Source organism: Balaenoptera physalus, assembly GCF_965194825.1.
Source record: "Balaenoptera physalus genome assembly, chromosome: 13".
Lineage (NCBI taxonomy): Eukaryota > Metazoa > Chordata > Mammalia > Artiodactyla > Balaenopteridae > Balaenoptera > Balaenoptera physalus.
In genome coordinates this window covers 21,029,007-21,052,151 of record NC_138892.1, presented here as the reverse complement: position 1 = coordinate 21,052,151, position 23,145 = coordinate 21,029,007, and the positions used below count along the sequence as shown (strand labels likewise).

The 23,145-nt window shown below is 42.6% G+C and overlaps 1 protein-coding gene across 7 annotated transcripts in view; it reads left to right on the top strand.

Moving 5' to 3' along the window:
* ANO4 (anoctamin 4) overlaps positions 1–23,145 on the top strand; it is a 458,290-nt gene that overhangs the window by 297,540 nt on the left and 137,605 nt on the right. For 6 of the 7 annotated variants that reach the window (XM_082419367.1, XM_082419366.1, XM_082419364.1 and 3 more), the window contains 3 exons: positions 6,813–6,913; positions 10,241–10,285; positions 20,250–20,381. In XM_082419367.1, the coding sequence (XP_082275493.1) occupies positions 6,813–6,913; positions 10,241–10,285; positions 20,250–20,381 (278 nt within the window). The remainder of the gene's footprint in view (positions 1–6,812; positions 6,914–10,240; positions 10,286–20,249; positions 20,382–23,145) is intronic. The other variant, XM_082419365.1, reaches the window with a different exon arrangement.

Below are 23,145 nucleotides of genomic sequence, written 5' to 3'. Positions count from 1 at the left end.
ATAAATGTTTGATAAAGAAATGATTAACCAAATCCTTTTAAATTGCTTTCCTTTCTCCTGCTACCTTTTAAAAAGTGCCACCATCCTGTTTCAATATAACCCAATCAGTGAAAGTGGACCTGAAATGAAAATAGATTGATAAAAATTTCCCAGAATAAGGTTTCTATGGCAAGCGTGATTTCTAGTACATTTCCTCGATGCGTGCACACACGTTATCCATGTGTGACTCTGCACAAGATCATGATCTCATTCAGGCAAACATCATAGACGTCAAGCAGAACCCAAAATTGCAATGAGTTTTTTCTTTGAAATCAGAGATGTGTGTCTAACGAGGGCCTGCAGGGGGAGGGAGGTCCCATCTGCATGTCTACCTGGGGAGTCCTTGGAGGTTGCTAGGAGCGTTCATTGCCTCGGAATCCCTGGCAGGTGTGCGGGAACTACAGCCTGGGAACCTTGGGCACAGAGCGGAGACTGGAGCCGCTTCTGACTTCTTGACAAGATGCTCTGAAGTGGCGACAGCTTTCCCCAGCATGGGCCAGGGGAGTCGCATATGGGCTTCGTTCGCTGGTTTGTGTGTGGCAGGGAGGTGTGCTTGGGAGAGAGACACAGCTTGGTACCCGTGTGCCCTCCTCGAACTCAGCTCTGACTCAGGAAAGCCAGCCAGAACATGGAAGTTCCAAGTTTCCCTTCAGGGGACAAGCTGGACACTTAGAAGTGGAGTTCCACCTCAGCTCTACAGCAGCAGCAGAACGGGGGCCAAGGGCAGTGTCAGCAGGCAAAGGGGAGGCGGCCACAGCAGCCAGGCTGGGACAAAGGGCACTGCTGTATGAGGCCACTCTAGCCAGCAGCCCAGGCGTAGCTGCGGGATGGGTTACCTGAGCTGCCCCTGGCTTATCTGACACAGATCATCACTTCCTCCTTCTAGAAACCCATCCCTCCTGGATTCTGCTTTGTCTTTGTCCCTCTCCTTGTTTCCCTCCCTCTCTGACGGCTCCTTCTCAGTCCGCTTTGATGGTTGCTTTCTCCTCTTCCAAACCTCTAAATGTTAGTGTGCCCTGGGGCTCAGTCCTTCCCTGTACTCTTTCCTTAGGTGACCTCATCAAGTTCTATGCTTTTGAATATCGGCTACATGCCTGCAATTCTCAATAAGTCCCACCCTCGGAGAGCCAGACTCCCATATCCATTTGCCTACTTCAAACTCCCGTGTACCTGTCGCCCCGGTACCTCAGACATGCACATCCCGAAGTAAACAGCCATCTTCTCCCTGACTCTTGTCTACATCGTGCGTGGTATTAACCATCCCAGTTTCCCAGGCAAAACAACCTGCACATGATTCTAGGATGCCGGATTCTTTTCTCACTCTCCTCATTTGATCAATCCCAAGTCCTTTCAAATCTACCTTCAGGTAGATCTCAAGTCCGTCCATTTCTCTCTTCCTTGCCGCATTTACCTTCTGGTTCCAGTCACCATCTTGTCTCACCTGGCCTCCTGGAATAACTTTTCTAGTGAATTTTTCAGCCCTGAGCTCCCTCTGGGACATTCCCCACAGGGCATTCAGAGTGTACTTTCTGAAACAAGTGATGCCGTCACCCCTCTGTCTTTAATCCATTGGTAACTTCCCATTGACCTTAGGAATAAAATCCAAATTCCTTACAGCACTGAATCTGGCCTGGCAGCGTTTGTCCCCAGCTCTCCTCTTCAGCCCGATTATCAGGTGTTCTCCCTGCCTCACACTTTACAGTATCCAGTCACCTGAGCCTTTTCAGTTCCTGGTGTCATCTCCCATCTCTAGGTCTTCATACTTGCTGTTCCCTCTGCTTGGAATGCTTTTCACTTGGTGGCTTCTCCCGTAGCTGACATCTTCTCATCTTTTGGATCTGAGGTTAGATGTTATGGCGGCAGGGATCAAACAGCTGATCTAAAGCAAGTACCCCGCTTCTACTGGCCAACAGCACTGTATTCTTGTCCTTTTTACCACTTTTCATAATTTTAAATCATATGTTTACTTGTTCAATGTCTGCCTCCTGCTCCAGACTGTAAATTTGGGCTACTGTAATATATCCAAGCACCTAGCAGAGTACCTGACATATAGTAGTCACTTAATGAATGTCTGTTGAGTGAATGAATGAATGTCCTTGGAGGAACATGTAGGGGACTGTGGAAGGACAGGAGATGGGAATTGGGGGCTTGACTCTCAGGGTTTCTTCTGGTTTCGCCTTGTGGTCAAAGACTGGAAAATCCTTTTCAGGTATTAGCTCCTTATCTGTCGCATTCACAGGTTGTGACTAGGTAACTAGCTGTGTTCTTCCCACCGCTGCCAATGTGGCGTGGCCCTTCTTAGAGATGATGGTGACTAACATGTTCTGGATGTACCGTGGGTACCTCACCTGTATTGTGCCATTTAATACAACTCAATAGATAGCTATTGCTATCATTTCCCATTTTACAGGTGAACGGACTGAGGCACAGAGAGGTTAAATAGCTTGTCCAGGATCACAGAGCTGGTAAGAGGTAGACATATGAATATGAATAGGTGCAGTCAAACCTCAGAGTCTGCATTCCTAACTAACGTCTTTGGTCCAGCTACTCACGTGGCTCTGTACCTGTACTCTCTCCCAGATTGACCTCATCCAGTCCCATGGATTTAAATATTGTCTATGTCCTGGCCACACTTACTTTGTATCTCTGGCCCAGACTGCTCCCCTGAGCTCCAGACTCATTTATCTACACACAGGACATCTTCTCGTGACCATCACAAACTTACTTAACATTTCCTAAACCGAGTTCATGATGCACCTCCATGCCCCTGCTCCCAAACCCTTTTCCAGCCATGGTTTTGGGGGTCGTGAGATGGAGAGATGTGTGCATCTACGTGTCTCTGAGAGGTGGGTTGCTTGGGTTAGATAATGGTGTGCTATTTATTTTTTTCCTTACTGTTGCCTTATCTAACCTTCAAGTCAAGGACTATGATTTATATATCTTTGCATTCCCAGCATCTAGTACATAGAAGGTGTTCAATATGTTCTTGTTGAATGAACAAGAAAGAAGGAATGTTTTCTGTGAATCTTACCTATTTCTACTCCAGGTGTTTTCCACGCTACTTCTTAATTTCTCTAATCATTCTTCTAAGGAGATTTTCCAGACTCCTCTAAATGGTCATTTTTCTTCTCCCCCATGTTCTAACCTAAGGGATTTTTATTGCAGTATATTAATGAAACAACTCTATGTTTCAAAAAATTCATTTTTATTTCTCTTCATTTTGGCACTTGCACACTTGGATTTATGTGGAAAGGAATACTTAATAACAAGGAAAAACCTATTAAAGCACAGTAGCATAATCATTCAGCACTAGAGAAAAGAGTGATATATGAGCCATATAATTAGCAATCATCTGTTTCACATTTATTTGTCTGGGCTGAAGTTCAGTTTCTCCTTAAAAACAGAGTATAAGTAATAAGTCCCATACACATAGACACAGGTGTGCATGCATGCGCGCACACACACACACACACACACACACACACACACACACACACACACACACAGGAATAGGCACTCATCATCATTAATGAGAATTCAATTAACATTTTTCTCAAGATTATCAAGATAATCTTAAATATAGCTTAATTTTCCCTCTTTGTTTTTGTTGCTTTGTTTTCTGAAATATGAAATTCTTTTCAGATTAGTTTGTATAAACTGATAAAGAATTCAGAGATTGTGTCTTCAATGCACATAAAAGCCATGGATTTATTTAAACCTCAGAGTTTATCAGATAAAATTGACAAGGGAGTCAGGGGATGTGGGTGTGGACTCAGCTTTGCCTGGGATAAACTTTCAGTTTGGCTGTGGGTGACCTACTTGACTTAGTCTCTTGCTTCTTTAAGAAATTGAAGTAAAGCCTCTCTTACAAGTTTGAGAATAAAATGAGGTAATGTGTAAAAGTGCTTCTAAAATTATAAAGCACTAAAAAATAGAGTGATGGTTTTATAATTATTGTTATAATTGAAATAATAAGAAAATGGAGTTATTTTTATCATGCTGAATTAATCAAAGCAGTTGCTCTTTTATGCAGAAAATGGTTGAGACCCCACATTAGAAGTTTAGTTGACTCAGTGTGTGTTCAGATAATGAACTTGGCTTTTCCAACACACAGAAGTATGGCACGTAAAACGTGCCCTAAATGGAATATAGTATTGTATTCTCCTTAATATTTTCATACATTCATGGGCGATCTACAAAATGATTATTCTTGCCATAGATTGTATATTTTCTGTAAAACTAGCAATCACAGTAATTCCATGAAGAGAGTATATTCTAAGATTATCCTCTTCTCTAAATCAAGGTTTGATTGATTCTGTAAATCAGTCACATTCCCATCTTCTTTATTTTGCACAATTTTACTCTTTCTCTCATGGGACTATGAGAGAAGAAATAGCAGGAAGTGAGAACCTTGTCGGAAAGCTAGGTGAATTTAAAGCATTCCCGGTATTACCATGAAACCGCCCAAGTGAGGAAGCTACAAAACCTTCCCAGACTCTGAAGTGTATCTTTAGTATAAACAAAAAGGCCCATTTTAAGGAAGAATAATCTTTCTTCTGCTTTTTAACTTGGAAAACTATATTATATATGGAAAAACAAGTGGCAATTTTTCCAAAGCACAAGAATGCTCAACTGATAAGCTTTGAGAACATCTCAGATCAAGGCGTCAGCGCATCCACAGACACGAATGGGACACAATGGAGAGTGTGTGTGCTATGTTTCTATATATTCCTGTATGGACATGGCCACCCATGAGCTCATTCACCCTAGCTCTAAGCACCCAGTGCAGGGAGGTAATAGGTTACTAAACAGAAAACCAGTCTGTGCAAAGAGACACAGCCCTAGTCATTGCTTCTTCAGTGGTTGCTGGCGTGTTCGTTCCCTGCGTGGGCACCTTATTTGCAGTAACTGGCTATGTGGGCTCCAAGAGTCACTTAATCTTCATCACTTCTGGCTTCATAGGACTCCCAGCTTTCACTTGGGCCAGGACTAACTATTCACATTTCACTAGACAAATATTGGTTGAGTGTACCGTCTATAGCAGGCACTGTGCTAGGCCCAGAGGATTCAACCATGAATAACAGAAACTTTCCTTGTTCTCAAGGGGCTTAGAGACAGGGGTCTGCTTATCCTAAGCTGAAAGATAAAACCTTATTTCAGCCTGAACTGCCAGAAAGTTTGATTTTTCTAACCAATATCAAAGGGTACCCCACCACCACCATTGTGGATTTGGGCCTTGGCCCTCCTCCCCGTGGGAAATTCAGCATCACCAAAGTCCCTGAGAACATTGTAGTTGACACCAGTTTGATTTTCATAATATCTTGAGGAGTTCTTATGAATTAAATACACTATTTATAAGCCTAGCCAGAAGACCCTGAATGAAAATACAAGAGATGAATTACAATTGCATTTCATCTGCAATATAAAAACCATTCCCTGTAGTGCAAATGCACCCCAGCTAAAGCATAAAGTTGAGCTTTTTTTGTCAGCTGTGTAAAAATATTGGCTTGTTTATAAATACTATTATAAGGAGAGTTCAGCCACAAAGGCCCAACATATCTTAAACTACGAAATTTTAAATTGATACTCTTAAACTGTAAAAATTTAAATAGTATGCAGTTCAGAACGACTGTGCGTGAGAAAGATATGGATAAATAATTGGCCATTTTGCGAATTTAAACTGCTCTGGCTTACTGTTTCTCATCTTTCTTCTACTTCCTTCCACAACTCAGCCCTCCCCCTGGGAAATGACTTCTGAAGGAAATCTCCTAATTGGAGATGTTCCCTTGGCCAGAGGCATAGACCAAAATGTGTTGGGGGGTTAACAGAGTATGAAGCTCTAGTTTTACTTGCTTGTCTAAGTTCTGTGTTGATAAGAAGCCCCAGAGGAGGCAAAGGTTTGGGGCCAAAGAACACAGTCCTTTGAAAAAACCTTGCTGATACTGACCCAGATTTAAGACTCACATCTCTTAGGTCCCTTTATCTCCACCACCAACAACTATTGCTTTTGCCTGGATGATTGAGAGTCTCTCTCTTTCTCTTTGCTTTCGCTGTAACTCTCCCTTGTTGTTTATCCTTCACGCAGGAGCCACAGTGATCTTTGAACACCTAAATCAAAATGACTTCCCCGTGTTCCTAGAATAAAGTTGAATCGTCTTGCTGTGGCCTGTGAAGCACTACATGCTCCTGCTCTCCTTTCCACCCTCTGCTCATTCCAGTCTCCACGATTAATCCACCCCAGCCCCTCTACTCTCCTCCCTGTCCCTCGACCATAGGACATACCAAGCTGTTTCCCAGCCTAGGGCCTTGGCACCCAGAACATTCATCCCATGCTCTTTATCCAACTGGCTCCTTCTCTGTATCTCAGCTCACATGTCCCCTCCTCAGAGAGGACTTTCCTTGACCCTTTGCCCAAAGAAATGGGTACCCTACCCCAACTCTTCCTCCTAAGACTTTGTTGTCTTCAGAATACTCGTAGCTCTGAATCTGTCCCTCTCTCTTTAACTTGTTTCTGCCTGTCTTCTTTTGTGTGTGTTTTTGCAGAATGTAAATGCCATGCATATCTCTTTTGTTGCTAATGGGTTCTCTAGTGCCTGCCACACAGCAGTGTATTGGTTGAGTGCATATATGCACACATAAGGAGCCAGCTTGTTGCTGAAGAATGCCCCCCATCTTAAACTCTGTACAAGTTCACGTGTTCTGAGTTCCAACTCAATTGAAACCATAGGAGACTTGGATATACTTTTCAATTTAGTTTCTTTTTTCTGTTTCAGTCCTCTCTAATAAATAGTGACATTATCTTTGTGAAGTTGCATGCCCCATGGGAAGTGCTCGGAAGATATGCAGAACAAATGAATGTAAGAATGCCTTTCAGGTAGGTGTAAAAGTATCCCCGCCCCCCCCCCCCATTCTCTCTGCTACTAATGTACTCCTCTCTCAAAACAAATAAAACTGAAATGCGGACTGGAACACTCTAAGAAAATCCTTTAAATGTTTAGGAAATGCAATAAGTACTTCATGGCTAAAAATGACTTCATGGCTTTTTGTGAAAATGTCTGGCTAATTCAGTCCTTAGAAGGGCAGGTAGTTCACCTGCCTGTGAGACAGAAATATTTTCCAAGTGGCATTTTCATTTCCAAAGTGCCATTTTTAGAAACCCTGTGTACTGCTTCTTTGAATGGCCAGACCCCAGGATCAGCGGTGCAGGTCCTTACTGACTGGTCCCTTCCAGAAAAAAATTAAAATCTACTTCCACTGAAACAAGTTCAAGAAATTTCAGGAAAATGTGATCTTATTTTTTTTAATAACCTATTTTTAAATTTTAAAAAGTCAGGTCATAAATACTGCACAAACACAAGCATTGATATTTCTTCCTAGGGGAATAGAAAACACTTTGCATGGATTTCTCAGTTATTTAAAAGGATTAATTTTCCTCCATCTTACAGCGAATATTCTTATTTTTCCTATAGATTAAGAAAAAGTGATCATTGGCTAGATGGAAATGAAATAAAGTATTAAACCTCAAATTATAAATGCCAAGATACGTGGAAATAATGGAATCTCTTAAAGGAGGTGGAGGGGTGTAGTACCAAGGACAGTTCCAAGGGGACTAAAGAATTAAATACTTTTAGTTCACAATTTGCCCATAAAGACCAAGTCAGTGGGCCGATATTAGACAAACTGCCAATTCTAAAATATACCTCTTAATGAGCTGTGGAAAGTTATCGAGACAAAGCACCATCTACATTCTTAGAAACGAAGAGGAGCTAGGAACACATTTAGAGAAGGGCAATTTCCATTCATAGGCCTGTAATATATCTCCCTGGTGCACCTTATTTTCTTTGTTTATTGGTCTTTATGTCCTAATACCAATTCAAAATAGAGGCTGGATTTCTAGCATCTATTTTCCTTAAGGCAAAATTCCCAAAAGAATTGAGACAAACATAGTTCTAAACTTTTCAGTTATTTATCAATGTGAATTAATACTGTATCACACATAAGGACCAAAAATAAATCTATGCTTAGATGGAGTCATATATCAGACCAACATCTTACAGCCAACAGAGCTAAAAAGTCTACCTTTTGATAGTAGTAGTAGTTTTACAGTAGTAAAGCCTAGTGAAACTGATACCCCCCGTCCCCAGTAGCAATCTCATAAAACCTTTTGCCAGAACGCACTTCTCCAGCACAGAACCTGAGCAGATTGTAGAAACATGAGCAATGTGATGCACAGCAAATTCCCTTAGTACCTGGAAGCATTTCATCTCTGAAGGGCCTGGCTGTATCATAGATAACACCTCTGTGTGCTCATTACATAGCAGAAAAATGCTGCCTGCAAGCAGCATTAATACTTTTCTTATGCAATATTCAGAGACTGTGATCCAGGCAATAAAATGAAAACCGTAATAGCTATGAATAATAGTCTTAAATGTAGGAATTCCTACAGGGCAATATTTTAGGAGGAAATACTGTTAATGTGTGGCCACTAATTGGCCTTATTAATATTGATGTGATTTTACCCAAGCATAGCTTCACTTGATGCAACTTGGTGCATTTAAAATTTATGCTTTCATTTTGTCCGATGTTTTAGACAAATAACTCTAACCTAGGGAGACATATGTATTTCCAAAGCAGGAATTGTCCTGCCATGTCAGTTCAACAAAATGTTCAAATGTCAATTTAGCTGACTATTTAAATGCCTCCAAGAATCTTTATTTATTATTTTCTGTAGACTGCACTTCTGAATCCCAGGTTTAGTCTCCTAGGATTTTTATTTCTCCAATGTTAAAAAGGAAGTTGAGGAATAGGTTTCTTATGGGAAATTGTCAATAAAACCTGCTTCTGCTAGATACCTGTATGTCCATGGATATGGGTTTTTTAAATAGACTGTTTTTAGAACAGTTTTAGGTTTACAGAAAATTAAATAGGTAGTACAGAGTGTTCGCATATACCCCATCTCACCCTACTTATAGTTTCCTTATTATTGATATCTTGCATTAGTGTGGTATATTTGTTACAATTGATGGACCAATATTGGTACATTATTACTATCTAAAGTCCATAGTTCACTTTAGGGTTCACTTCTTGCCTTGTACAGTTCTATGGGTTTTGACAAATGCATAGTGTCAGGTACCCCCTATAATAGCATCATGCAGAATAGTTTCACTGCCCTTAAAAATCCCCTTTACTCTGTCTATTCATCCCTTCTCCCCGCAACCCAAACCCCTGGCAGCCACTGATCTGTCTCTTGTCTCTATAATTTGCCTGTTAACAACATGGGATATGTTTTTAAGTTTTCACAGATACGCAAAATAAATTTTGGTGTATAAACTTCCCATTCTCTCTAAGTGAGATATCTCAGTAACAGTTCAGAATCCATACAAACCGTATTCATTTCATTACCACCCCATTGGTTGAAGCCCAAACTATAGAAAGGGGAGACTGCATTTTAATAAAGCATCTAATGCATGTGCTCTCCATTCACACTACACCCAGAATTTACATTGGTAATACTTTTTAAAATTCAGGTATATAGAAGTACAACAGATCCTTAATAAGTCTGATTTTTAAAAAGATTTTTTTCCAGGATTCCTTGGTTTATCTCTTTAATTCACCTATATGAGGGCCAGTGGTTAGGCAGAATGTTCTAGTGTGGTTATTTGCAGCAGGATGTTGATGCTTATTTGTTAGTGTCCTTCCCATACTGGTTGTAAAATATAAATATGTATTTTTACATTACCCTTGCCTATATCAGATGAGAGAAGCATTCTCTAAACTTAAAGTGCTATATAAATATTAGTTAATGTAATCCTGTGCCCACTGAATTATGTATGTTGCCAGCAGGCTGGCAGTCCATCTCGGCATCCTGAAAAAAGAGCTGACCTCAGCCGAATTCCTACAAATACCAATTGCTCCAAATTATTGCTCTGCACAGGTTCTGTAGGCGAAGAGCAGCCATAAACAATGATGGTAACACGGAGAGGGGGCGATATCAACGGAAACGATTTCATATGATTTCATGACTCAAAAAATGCATGCCCTCCGTTCCCACTACATTTCTCACTGTTAATCTCTTTTTAGTTTTTTCTTCTTCACCTCTTACAGGCTTCTATCTTCAATCTCCTTTCCTTCCTTGCTAGTTCAAACTGTAACTGACGATGGGTTTTCTTCTCGACTGGCTTCATTTTTGCTGTTCTTCCAGGAGAAAAATCTATTACCTGCCCCGCCGGTACAAGTTCATGAGCAGGTTAGTAGCATGCTCTGTCATGATGGTGTTTGTTTTAGCTGTTGGCCTGTGTGCTCCGACAGTGCCAAGGAATACAAGCTGGGGAAGATGGGCCTTTGTCACATGGGAAAGCTGGCTGCCGTGCCAAAAATCGCTATTTCGGGTTAGGGAAATAGCCTAGGGAAAAAAAAAAAAAGCAAAGATGGAAATGTTCCTCCTAGAGTCTTCCCTGTGACTTCACACTTGGGAGGACGGAATTTATCTGCAGGTCTATTGAGGCTGGGTTTGGGGGTTTCTTTCTCCCCATTCTATTAGATTAATTACCAGAAAGCCCCGCTGTTTAGAAAGCATCTTTGGTCTGAATGTTACTCTTTTCCCCACACAGACTCCTTCCTCTGCTATATGTAACTTGAAATCTAAGTGCAGACAATCACCCTCTCAAAAAGCAGATGGCTTCTTGGCCCTCCATGGGTGGGGTCCGCCTATGTTAGTCATAGTTTGTTAATAAAGTAGGCAGATGTGTGACCTTATTCAGAAGCCCTCCTACCCTCTTTTTACCCCTCCTCCCCAAAAATACTACTGGATGAAGATTGCCTTTCCTGTGCTATGAGTCCTTCCTAAGCTTGTTTCTCCTTGTTTTTTGAGAAGCCAGGGATGAAGGGGAGGCGTCAGTGATGTCCTTTAATTGGACTCTGTGGTGATCATTGGCATTCTAATTTCAAGCTTTTAATTGGTCTTCTGTAACCATTCACCCTGAGCTGAGCTGATAGTTAAACTTGGATACCATTGCATTTGTCTGAAAATCTTAGAGTTCAGTTCTGTGAGATTTAAGATTCCTGTTCACTCTGTTTATGTGCTGTGCAGAAGGATAAGTAGAAGAGTAGTTGATATATTTTAGTGAGTTTACTCAAATACACGTGCACTCAACAAAGTGTGACATGAGAGTGGGCGTTTAAAGAAACTAAGACGTGGTTTCCAAAAATGTCCCTGAGCAGCATCCTTATTAGCAATCCTTCTTTCATCAGGCAGTTGCCATGGCATTTGGATTCACCACAGTGAGACGAATCCCTTGTCACGTAATGACCTTCTGCAAAAACTTGGTGCACACTTTAGCCTATTTCAGTAGTTCTCAAACTTTAGCCAGCATCAGAATCACCTGGAGGGCTTATTAAAACACAGATTACTGGGCCTGTGCTGTAATCTATGATGTAGATGTCCAACTCTCCACCTGGAAGGTATATGAAGGCAAGGATGGTTCATCCAATTCTTTGTTTCCAGCACCTAGCATGTAGTAGGTGGGACAAATGAATGAATGAATCTCCGTACACAGGTGTGAGAATTTGCTTGGGGGAAAAGGATACCACAGAGAAAAGTATAGAAAAACCAGGACTGCCTGAAGTGTCAGACATAGACTGGGGACTGAAACATTTGCTCACACTATGGGGAAGAGGTGAGGGCTTGAAAGAAAATGGTGATAAAAGGACCCATATAATCTCGGGGTTGGATGGGATATCAAATGTCATCAAGTCTAACCACTCATCGGCTACTTGAACCTCTGCTATATCATCAGGCAGCCTGTGTTTGAACATCTCTGGAGACAGCGTATTCTTGAACCCATCTGTGAACACCTGACTTAGAAAGTGCTTCCTTAAAATAAGTCATAATCTCTCTCTCTTTAGCTTTCACTCTAAAACACTCAGATTGTAGTTCTCCCTGAATAGCCAAAAGATAATCTACAAAGTAAACAGCAAAATATATGAGAAAGATTGTGAAATTATAGGCAAAAGGACTTAGCAGGTATTTGGAAAACAAGAGATGGTGGCGGTCAGAAAGAGGTTTCCATATTAAGGGATCGGGAGGCAAAAGAAGAGTAGAAATTCAGAGAGATACAGGTGTGGTAAGAAAGGTGGTGAATTTTGTTTTAACAATTCTACGTTGACTCACAGTAGGTCTTCGAGGTGTTGGTGTCCTGAAGGCTTTTGAAACTGATGGCACAGCAATTGAAACTAGAGGTAAAGCTAGAGAACCCAGTTTAGGAGGCAGAGCCATAGAGGTCATGACCTTAGCCAGGGGAGTAGATGGAATTTCCCAGGAAACGATGCAGGGAGTGAAGAGAAGAGGGCCAGTAGCAATTGCTCAGAAAATCTGCTTTAAGGAGACAGGAAGAGATCGGGGAGGATGAAAAGGAACAATTTAAGAAGTAGGAGGAGAACTAAGGGAGGGCAGTGTCAAAGGCACCACGTATGAGTTCCCATAAGAAGGGGTGTTCTTCAGCTACTGACGAAGGATGAGAGATGAGAATTGATTTTTGGTCACCATGGTAACCACCGTGCTAGCAGTCTCCATGGAGTGGTGGCTCTCAGACTTTAGCGTGCATCAGGATCACCTGCAGGGCTCTTTAATACTCATATTGCTGGGCCCATCCCCACAGGTGAGGCTCAATAATTTGCACTTGTATCAAGATCCCAAGTGATGCTGATGTTGCTGGTCTGGAACTAGTACATTTTGAGAATGATGACTACAGAGTAGAGGGTAATAGAAACCAAATTACAGCTGGTGGAGAATGGACAGGGTCCTGATGAATCAGAGGCAGTGAGGGGTCACTACTACCTTGATAAGTTTTGTGACAAGAAGAGAGAAAGAGGGGATGGGATTTAGAACAGGAGCAAGAGGAGGAAAGCAGAGGAGACTGTGACCACATGACTCATTATATGTACTCCATGCGTATAGAAGGGAGGTTGGGAGTGAATAAGAGCTGGGGAAATCCTTGTTTCTGGGACTGGAAGAACAGCTTACTAAATACTAATTTTTGACCTGAAAAATTTGATGCTACTTCTTTAGTAGAGAATGGACTTGAGGACATGGGGAGGAGGAAGGGTAAGCTGGGACGAAATGAGAGAGTGGCATGGACATATATACACTACCAAATGTAAGATAGATAGCTAGTGGGAAGCAGCTGCATAGCACAGGGAGATCAGCTTGGTGCTTTGTGACCACCTAGAGGGGTGGGATAGGGAGGGTGGGAGGGAGATGCAAGAGGGAGGGGATATGGGGATGTATGTATATGTATAGCTGATTCACTTTGTTATAAAGTAGAAACTAACACACCATTGTAAAGCAATTATACTCCAATAAAGATGTTAAAAAAAAAAGTTGATACTGCTTAAGTGCACACATTACAACTGTAGAAAAATCTAGGCCTTAGGAGGCACCGGAAGACTCTAGGTCAAAATAAAGAGGAAAAAAGTCCTAACTATGGTTTTATGACACACTGATTCAGAATGACCTCTTAAGCTTTACTGCTTACCACATAGGATTAAATCTGGGACATCAATTTGGTGGTGTAACTTACTGAAGCCCAGTGTCTGGTGCAAAGTTTTAAATGCAGTTTGTCAGAATATTTTGTATCTACTTTAACTCTTCACTTCACCTCAGAACAGCCTCATTTAGATGATGAAGAATGTGTATCTCTTTGTAGCCAGGGATGACATTACAAATTGAAGGGCACATCTATAACTTGTTATCCTAGTTGTACATCAGTAGTAAAATATTGACTTCCAGTATTCTAAAATTCTCATATCATGCTACGTATGGATGTTTAATTTAGCTTTTAGTTTCATTCTTACAAATGATATTTCACTTCATTAATCCATGAAAGCACCCTTGAAACAAACCTACCTCCTTTCAGGATACGAGAAATGAATTAGAAATTGTGAAGTTTCTGAGCAGGCAGAAAAATAGAGCGTCATTTCACAAATATCTTTATTTATGAAAGGTCGCCTGACATCATAAAGCACACTCATGTAATTCAGATATGTATTTCTGGAGTAAATGCTCTTTTCATTCACATACTTGGTCTATTGAAGGCTACTTCAACACTTACCTTTGGGCAGACTTACAGGTATTACAAGTTACCTATCCAGTCAGGAAAGGAAATTTATCATCATTCTTCTGCCTTATTATTATTATTTTTTTGCCTTCACCAAATCGTACAAATATAATCTGCAGAAGATATGCTTACAAAGTAATAAATCTGTTGACTGTGGGTGGCTTGTAGCTGAAGTCTCATTACTACTCATTCTTTTTTCCTCCACGCCCCCATGCACATCCTGCCTGATGTTCTCCTTTGTGATGCTTGGCAGAATGAATGCTGGTCCCTACTGCATTATACGCTCAGTGCCATCGTAATCTTATCAGATGAGTATACAGGCAACATGACAAAATGGCTTGGATGTTTCCATCCTCGTCTTAAACAAATTAACATACGTAAATGTTCCAAACCCTTTGGACTCTTCTAAGCTGTGCCCCGGTTAGCAGCCTTGTGACCTAAAAGAATGGCAGTGGCTTCCCAAGATCCCTAACTATCCAAGGAGAGGCTACAAATACAGGGGACATGGCTCTGAGAAGAGGAAAAAGAAATGCAAGCCTCCTGTTGTCTGTTATCCATCCAGGAGGGCTTCATTTCCTGCAATGTAAGCCTGTGTATGGTGCCTCCATTAAGTTAAAAAAAACAAAACAAAACCTCTCATCTGTAGGTGCACTCTGGGCATATTATCTCTGAACATGTAATCTAACTGTTCGAAACCTGATGCTGCTATTATAATATTCTGGTCTGGGGAAAAGCAGGTGTCTCTGAAGTAGCCTGTTTCATTTAATTCAGCCTAATTAAGTTGTCATTAGTACAAACTCCCTCCTGGGTTGTTAGTGGCTCCAGGGAAAGGCGCTTGTTTTCTGCTTCTTCAGGGTATACCCTCAGCATCCAGTTGGGGACTCTGTGCACAGCCAGTGATTTATAAAAGCCTGCAGACAGGTTAGCCTGTTAGGGGTGAAGTCCTTTGCATGTGGCCTTTTCTGTAATCGTCACCACTCCTGAAGGTGGGTAGGATTGTCTCCCCTTTACAACTGAGATAACTGAGGTCAAGTTGTTTTAACCAGGACCTTCCCAAGGCCCATTTCCAAGGCACAGCCTGGAAAGGCACAGCCTGGAAGAAGTGGCAGGTCTGTGCCCATTTGTCTGTGCTTGTGCTGTGCTGGCAGCTCTTTCCAGCTATGCAGAACCTCACCTGTCATGAACCGGCATTTGGTCAAGGACCCTGAACTTACCATCAGAACAACTTTCTTAAGAAAGTAACTCACCTTTTAGTCTAGATATTAACTTGGCAAGTCAAGGCCACAAATACCCAAGTAGATGATCCACCTTTATTGCGTCGCCTGTGTAGTCTGTGAGACGGCTTTTGCTCAGTAAATGGCAGAAATGGAACAAAGCGACAGTGTGTCCAACCAAAGTCAGTGCTCCGTCATTAAGCTGACGTTTTCTCTTTTCCCCGTCAGAGGAGACTTTACTAAGTAAGCCCTACTCCTGTGTTGAAGAGACAGATGGGGTGCTTCCTGGTTAGTTGCTTTCTTGACTTTTACAGGCCTAAGTAAATTTCAGGATTGCCTGTTTAGGGATGTTTGTGAGACGTGGAAGCACAGACCTCAATATACAAGGGAGAATCATAGCTCTTGAACGTCTTTTGAGAACTCGGTAAATAAAAGTTCATTGTCATCAGCATTTTCTTCATCCTAGAAACCACTGCTTAATTGAGCATTTTGTCCATCCAAGGCATTGTGCAAACACTTATGCATTATCTTTACCACTTCCTTAGGTAATGGGTATATTAGCTCAGAGGAGTTTAGTCCCTTCCCCAGCATGGCACTCACCATTTTCGTTCTGGGCAATGAGGATGTGAATCCACTTCCAGCTGACTCCAGAGTCGTCATGCTATATGAAAGGTTATCCATTATGCCTCTTGAAAAGGAAAGCTCTTTTTTTGACCTCAGCATGCACGATCTTCGTTCCCCAGCCAGGGATCTAACCCACACCCCCTGCAGTGGAAGCGCAGAGTTTTAACCACTGGACCACCAGAGACATCCCTAAAGGAAAACTCTGTATTAACTCAAGTTTGTTTAAAATGGTATAGCCAAGATATTATTGCTGAAGTCACCACCATGTATTGAGAAAGCATCTGATTTTTTATCTTAGAGATGAGGATACTAAGGCCCCGTGAGGATAAAAGGCTTGCCCCAGGCATCCAGCTTAAGTCTCATGCTTTCCAGCCTGGTGGCTTCTGCACTATGTGTCTTTCCTTTGCAAGGTGGAAGGGGCTCTTCACTGGTGTCTGAGTGGCACAGTTTGGGAACAGGAGTGGGTTTGTGGAAGAGTGACCATTCGTCATCCTGCCACAGAGGGACAGACCCTTGTTCCCAGAGCCACCTACCTGGGAGGTAGGGGCAACGTGTAGAACATCAGTCTCAGCCCGTGGGGGCCTGGCTAGCCAAGGTCAGGTCTCAAGGGGAAGGTGGGCCCAGGACTGGAGAGGTGTGTTAGTCTCCCATTGCTGTTACAACACATTCCCACACTTAGCGGCGTAGAACAACACAAATTTATTATCTCAGTTCTGCAAGTCACACGTCTGGGCTGGGGGAGGTTTCCACTGGTTTCTCTGCTTGGGGTCTCACAGGCTGAAATCATGGCGTCAGCCAGCCGGGCTCTTCTTTGCAGGCGCTGGGGAAGGATTGGCTTCCAGGCTCAGCCAGGTGGCTGGCGCAGTTCAGTTCCATGCAGTCGTAGCACTGGGGTCTCCGTTTCTTGACTGGCTGTTAACCAAAGGTCTTTCTCAGCTTCTAGAGGCCGCCTACACTCCCTGGCTCCTGGCCCCCTTCATCTTCAAAGCCAGCTGTGGCCGGTTGAATCCTTCTCACGCTTTGAATCTCTCTGACCTCCCTTTTGCCTCATCTCTCCTGTCTCCAGCCAGAGAAAGTTCTCTGCTATTAAATGGCTTAGTGATTAAATGGGTCCCCCTGAGTAATCCAGCATGCTCTCCCTAATTTAAGGCCCATCACCTTACACCTGCAAAGTCCCTTTGCCATGTCACACAACATATTTACAGGTTCTGGGATTAGGGTGCAGACACCTTTGGGGGGCCATTCTGCCAACCAGAAGAGGACACAAACTGCCGATCACATTTGAACCTTTTTTCTGTCATTGTGAGCCCACGGCCTGGACTGACATGTGTGATGGGGCCAAGACAGCCCATGCTTTGTCTTCCTGTTTCTTCTCAGGCTGCCCCGATGAAGGCCGGTTCACACCCTCCACCCCCAGTTGGTGTCTCAGGGGGCTTGTTTTTAAGATATCTTTTGAATATCTTTCTTCTACCATGGTGTTTCAAAAGCCCACTTCCTCCCCTTTCCATCCCTTTTACATTAGCCTCCATGGTCCTCAAGGAGTTATTAATAACACTGCTCTCTGCCTAGCGGCTTCTCCAAAGCATTTCATGCACGTCCTCTTTTATAAGCCTCCTAGCAACCCTGTGAGGTCAATAAGATGATGATGATCTTAATGATCCCATTTTAAAAACCCTTGAAACATAAAGCTCAGAAAGGTGAGTGATTTGTGGAAGGTCACACAGCTGCTAAGCGGCAGAGCCAGGATGTAGGCATTCCAAGGACAAATCCCAGCTCCTCTCCACCATGCCAAGCAGCCTCCCCTCGCTTCCTCCCCTGCCCCTCCTCATTTTTCAATGAACTAATCACTCTCATACTCTGTTCTCTCTCTCCACCATCTCCACATTTCACTTAAATTGTGGTTCCACAAGCTGGTTGCTGAAAGCTACCATTTCATTCCCATGGAGCGTTTATGCCTGAATTTTTACAGCTTTGTTTTCATCCACGCTGAGCACTGTCCCCATCTGGATTTAATTCATAGTCATTTGCACGCAGAGCCCAGATCCTGGGAGAATGCGAATTTTGCAAAGTGTAATCCGATTAGTGCTGCAGACTGGAGAGATGTGGGAGGTGAAAGCTCTATTACGGAAAACCTCTGGGCCAAAGTCTTCTTTCGTGAACAACTTTTAAGGCAATCAGATGAAATAAAGCCAAGAGCCACAGGGAAGGCAACCGGCTTAACCTAGGAAGTCTAATTTAAGGACTATATCATTGAACTTGGACGAGTGATAGATGCTGGTGAAGCATGATTAAGCTTTTGAATTGAAAGGCAGAACGACAAAAATGTTAAGAGGCAAACTGGTTGCTCAAATTCTTGTCTTTGGGAAAAAAGAAAAAAAGATAGTGATAATAGCCAGTGTTCACTATGCACCAGACACCGTTCTGGAGACTTTGTATACGTATTGATCAGTGAATCATCACAACCCTATGAATTGAGGATCATTATTATGCCCATTTTACAGATAAGGAAATTGAGACATGGCAAAGTTAAATAACTTGCCCAAGGTCACACTGCTAATAATTACAGAGCCAGGGCTTGAATGTGGGCACTCCAGCCTCAGAGTTCATGTTCTCAACCACTGTGTCATATCACCTCTCTGAAGCTTATCATCTCACTGTATTTTAAGTGTCTTTAAAGAGATGAAGGGGGAATGGGGTGGACTTGAAGGATGAAGGAGATGGGAACTTTTTCCCTTTCTTCAGTCTCTGGGCCATTCTAATCTATTATTCTTTTCTGGGTACATGACCCTGAGTAGGATCTTTACTTCTGTGTGTGTATATGTGGTGGGGACAGGTTCTGTTGGAGAGGAGGGTCTTAAAGAAGCCAGAGGATTCTTGCCAGTTTGAACTTTCAGGGACTCTGGAAAAAGGACAGCCGCCACCAGGCAGAGTGGGGGGTTGTGGTGAGGCTGGAACAATGCTGAGGATAAAAGGTGGTAGAAGAGAAGTTTACTGTTATTTTTCATTTTGGAGTTGATTGGTTATATAAAAAATAATCCCTTCAGCTGAGAGTTTCATGGAAAAGGATAAATTGCCATGTAAATGATTTTAATTGGGAAAAGAAACAAAACATGCCCAAATTCCATATGTTTTCAGTTAATAGACTTAGAAGGCATTTAAAGATTTTCATCCCCAGAGAAATGTGTCCCTTGAATAGCCCCTAAGTGAAGATTCCCATTATCAACTACTTTGATCTTTAAAATCAAGAGTACAGAATCTGCAATTTGGTTCTGGCTTTATTCACCGGCTGGATAATCACCCCTGCCGTGGGTCTCTTTTGTGATGCGTAAAACGCGAATGGTACCTGTTCAGTCTGCTTCACAGAGATGCTATTTGATATGTGCCCTTGGAGAAAAAACATTTCAAGGGTACAGATACCTGAGGTGGCATAATCATTTAAAAGTCTGCTGTGGTATTTGCTCCTTCTTGTGGTTGGCTGTGAGTGTGTGAGAATCTGGTCACTTGGAAGCCAGATGTTTTCATCAGCAGAAATCAGAGGGAACAGGGAGGTAGCCAGGGAGGAAACCATGGCTTGAAAACCACTTTGGAGACAGTGTCATTTCCCTTGGCTTGGCATCATCGTGTGCCCTGGCCAGAGTGACACACGTGTGTCATGATGCCCCAGCACCTTGAGAGCTTTCATGTCTCAGCTTGAAAAGAGACATGAAAGTTAAACAGCATGCCATCTGCTGAAAGGCTGCTTGGGGAAGGTGTGAGGGGCAGGAAGCAAATCGTGACATTGGGCTCTCTGTGTACAGCCCACCCCCTGGGATGCACTGTCACCCCTCGCTCAAAGCTGACTATAGCTACAGCTCTTCCCTGACCTCAGATGGGGAGATTTTCCAAGCACACAATGAGTTTCTGGAATCTGCAGGATGGACAAAGTTAAGGTGTCAGCTGCTTTGCTTAAGGGACTGTCCACTTCCTTTCCAGAGCCTTCCAGCCTTGTTCTGTTCCTTGGTCATTCACTGGCATGTGTAGACATATGACTCACAGCTGTGATATCATGGACAATCATATCAAAGCCCCTCGGTGAAATCCCAAGGACACTGAGTCTCGGCTGTCTTCTTCCTGTCTGTTGAGTGGGAGTTTCGTGCGTGCAGTGAGCATGCCCGGAGTGTGTGGGGTCATATTTACGGCTCTGTGGAGACTTCCCTCCCGTGTTTTGGGGCGATGCTGACATGCTGTACCCTTTGGTCTTGCCTTTCATGTACCACAGGATCGATAAACAAATAAGCAGTTTTCGGAGATGGTTACCTAAGAAGCCAATGAGGCTGGACAAGGAGACACTGCCAGACCTGGAGGAGAATGACTGCTACACTGCCCCTTTCAGCCAGCAAAGGATCCACCAGTGAGTGTTTCCCGTGAAAGCCCTTGTCTTACTAAGGACATGCAGCCGTGGTAGAGCCCCCTCTGCGCGCCTTGGGTTCCTTGGCCCGTGGAAGGAACAGCGTAGTGCCCTTCTCCCCTGACAGTCCTGTGAGTGTTCATACCCCTTTTATATTAGTCAGGGTAAGCAAACTGCTCTAACAGACAATCCCCACGTCTCAGCGACTTAACACAATTGCACGCTCGTTCGTGTGTGTGCTGGTGAACCACCTTCTGCGGGGTGATTCAGAGACCCAGACCCAGATTCCTGTCTTGTGGCTTCGCCAAAGCCCAGAGCTTGGAGCCCCCTGAAGGCTGATCTGCCTTGAGCCAGCAGGTAAGGAAGCTGGTCTACACCTTGCCCTATTAAAAAGAGGGATTGTTGAGTTAAAAAAAAAAAAACAACTCAGTTCACCTTTCAGCTCCCCTTTCTGTAACAACTCACCAAGTTGCCCCAGGAAAAGCCACCAAACCTAGCAGCCGGCTTCCTGGCTCATCTGTCAGTCTCTGAACAGTAATTTGTCACTTTTTACATGTGTGGTTGGGGGAGGGAGGTTAGCTAAGTAATTGAGCGTTTGAGGAATTGCGAAAGTGATAAGGAATTAACTCTGAAGCTTCTGATTTGACAAGAAATCATGGCCGGATGGCAGGGTCGGTGGTAGGAGAGAAAACCATGCCAAAGACTGTAAACAACCAGGCAAAGACAGCCTCTTAAAAGGAGGATAAATCAAGTCAGCCTGGCCTTGCTCCCAGCCAGGCTTCAGGAATTCCTGGCTCTCCCTGTTCCAGCCATATAACAACAGCCTCAGTAAAAATGACTCACCTGAAGGGAAGAAAAGGGGTGACAGATTTTTTAAAAAGTAGGTTGCCAACTTTGAGAAAAAAATAAACCAAATGGCAGTTGCAGGGAGCGCAAGCTGGGGGCACATTTCAGCAACAGAAAATCAGTTAAAGCCTGTGGACTTCTAGAGGGCGAAGGAGAGAAGAAAATCAAAGAATAGATGCTCTGCATCAAAACGTATAATGCAAGGGAAGCAACTCCATAAACTTCTGAAATAGCCAAACTTTGGATCCCCACAGGTTAGACTGATGCCAAACAAGCCCCATTATGTGAATGTTTAAAAGGGTTATTGAAGAAGACATGAAACTCAGAGCCCAGCCTCAAAATACTAGTTAAATCCTCCATGGGAGATAAGAACTGAGCGAGATTTCATGTTAACTCAGAGATCAAGACCTAGCATGTTTCCTGAAAAGAAAAAGACAGATGAAAGCTGATGTGTTCCCACTCTTAATTTAAACCCTCGCTGTGCCTGTGTTGTTCATCTTGAAGTTTCTTACACAAGTGGTTGGTTGTTTTTAAATCCTCCTGGAGTAGAGTCTGGTTTACATGCAGGTTTTCACTTTGCTTCTTACCTGCTTGAGAGAGTGCCTGGCACAGTGTAGGAGGGTCTCAAAAATTTTAGATGGATGGATGGGTGGAAGAATCAATGAAATATATGTTGTGTGCCTGGGGTTTGTTTTACTTCAAAGGGACACAGGTAAATAGAAGATTTCCTACTCATTTTCATGCTGGTTATGTTTCCTAATGTTCTGGCTTTAGAACAAAGTTTCTCAGGAGGGTTCTCAAAATCAGAAGCACCTGGGCACCCGTCAGGATCTTTAGGGACTAGAACTGAGAATCATACCTTTACAGGTATTTTAAACTATATAATAAATGAGAGATGATAGCATGTGGGATGGCGGTATTCAGCCATCTCTCACATATATTTGAGAAGCTTTTTTGACACGTTTTGTTATTCACTCACTGAATTATTGATTCATTCAGCGGTCACTAATTTGATGCCTGTTTCTTGCCAGACACTGTCTTGGTACAGGGGATATAAAGATAAATTAGACACAGCCTTGACCTCACCTAGTAAATAGATCATTTTATTTTATTTTAAATTTTGTTGGAGTCTAGTTGATTTACAATGTTGTGTTTCAGGTGTACAGCATAGTGATGCAGTTACACATATATTCATTCTTTTTCAGATTCTTTTCCCATATAGATTATTACAGAATATTGAGGAGAGTTCCCTGTGCTATACAGTAGGTCCTTGTTGGTTATCTGTTTTATATATAGTACCGTGTGTACGTTAATCCCAAGCTCCTGATTTATCCCTCCCCCACCCCCCTTTCCCCTTTGGTAACCATAAGTTTGTTTTCAAAATGTATGAGTCTGTTTCTGTTTTGTAAGTAAGTTCATTTGTATCATTTTTAAAATTAGGTTCCCCTAATTTTATGATATGAGTGGTATCATATGATACTTGTCTTTCTCTGTCTGACTTACTTCACTTAGTATGATCATCTCTAGGTCCATCCATGTTGCTGCCAATGGCATTATTTTGTTCTTTTTATGGCTGAGGAATATTCTTCTTTATCCATTCCTCTGAGAGTAGACCATTTTAAATAATTGTAGACAGTATGTTGGGTATGACTTAAAAGAGGGAGTGCGCCATCCTCCAGATTTGGAAGGAGGTTGGTAAGAGATGAGGGTGGGTCACAAGAAGAAAATGCTTGAGATGGGTCTTGAAGGATGACAGTTGTCCAGGTAGGTAAGGGAGAAGCACATCCTAAAAAGAGAGAATAACATATGTATAAAAGTATAAAGACATGAAACAGAATGGGGTGCTTGAAAAACCACAAGTAGTTTTCTGTGATGGGGTGTAGGGCGTGAGAAAGCCTGGCATTATTGTTTGAAAAAAGAG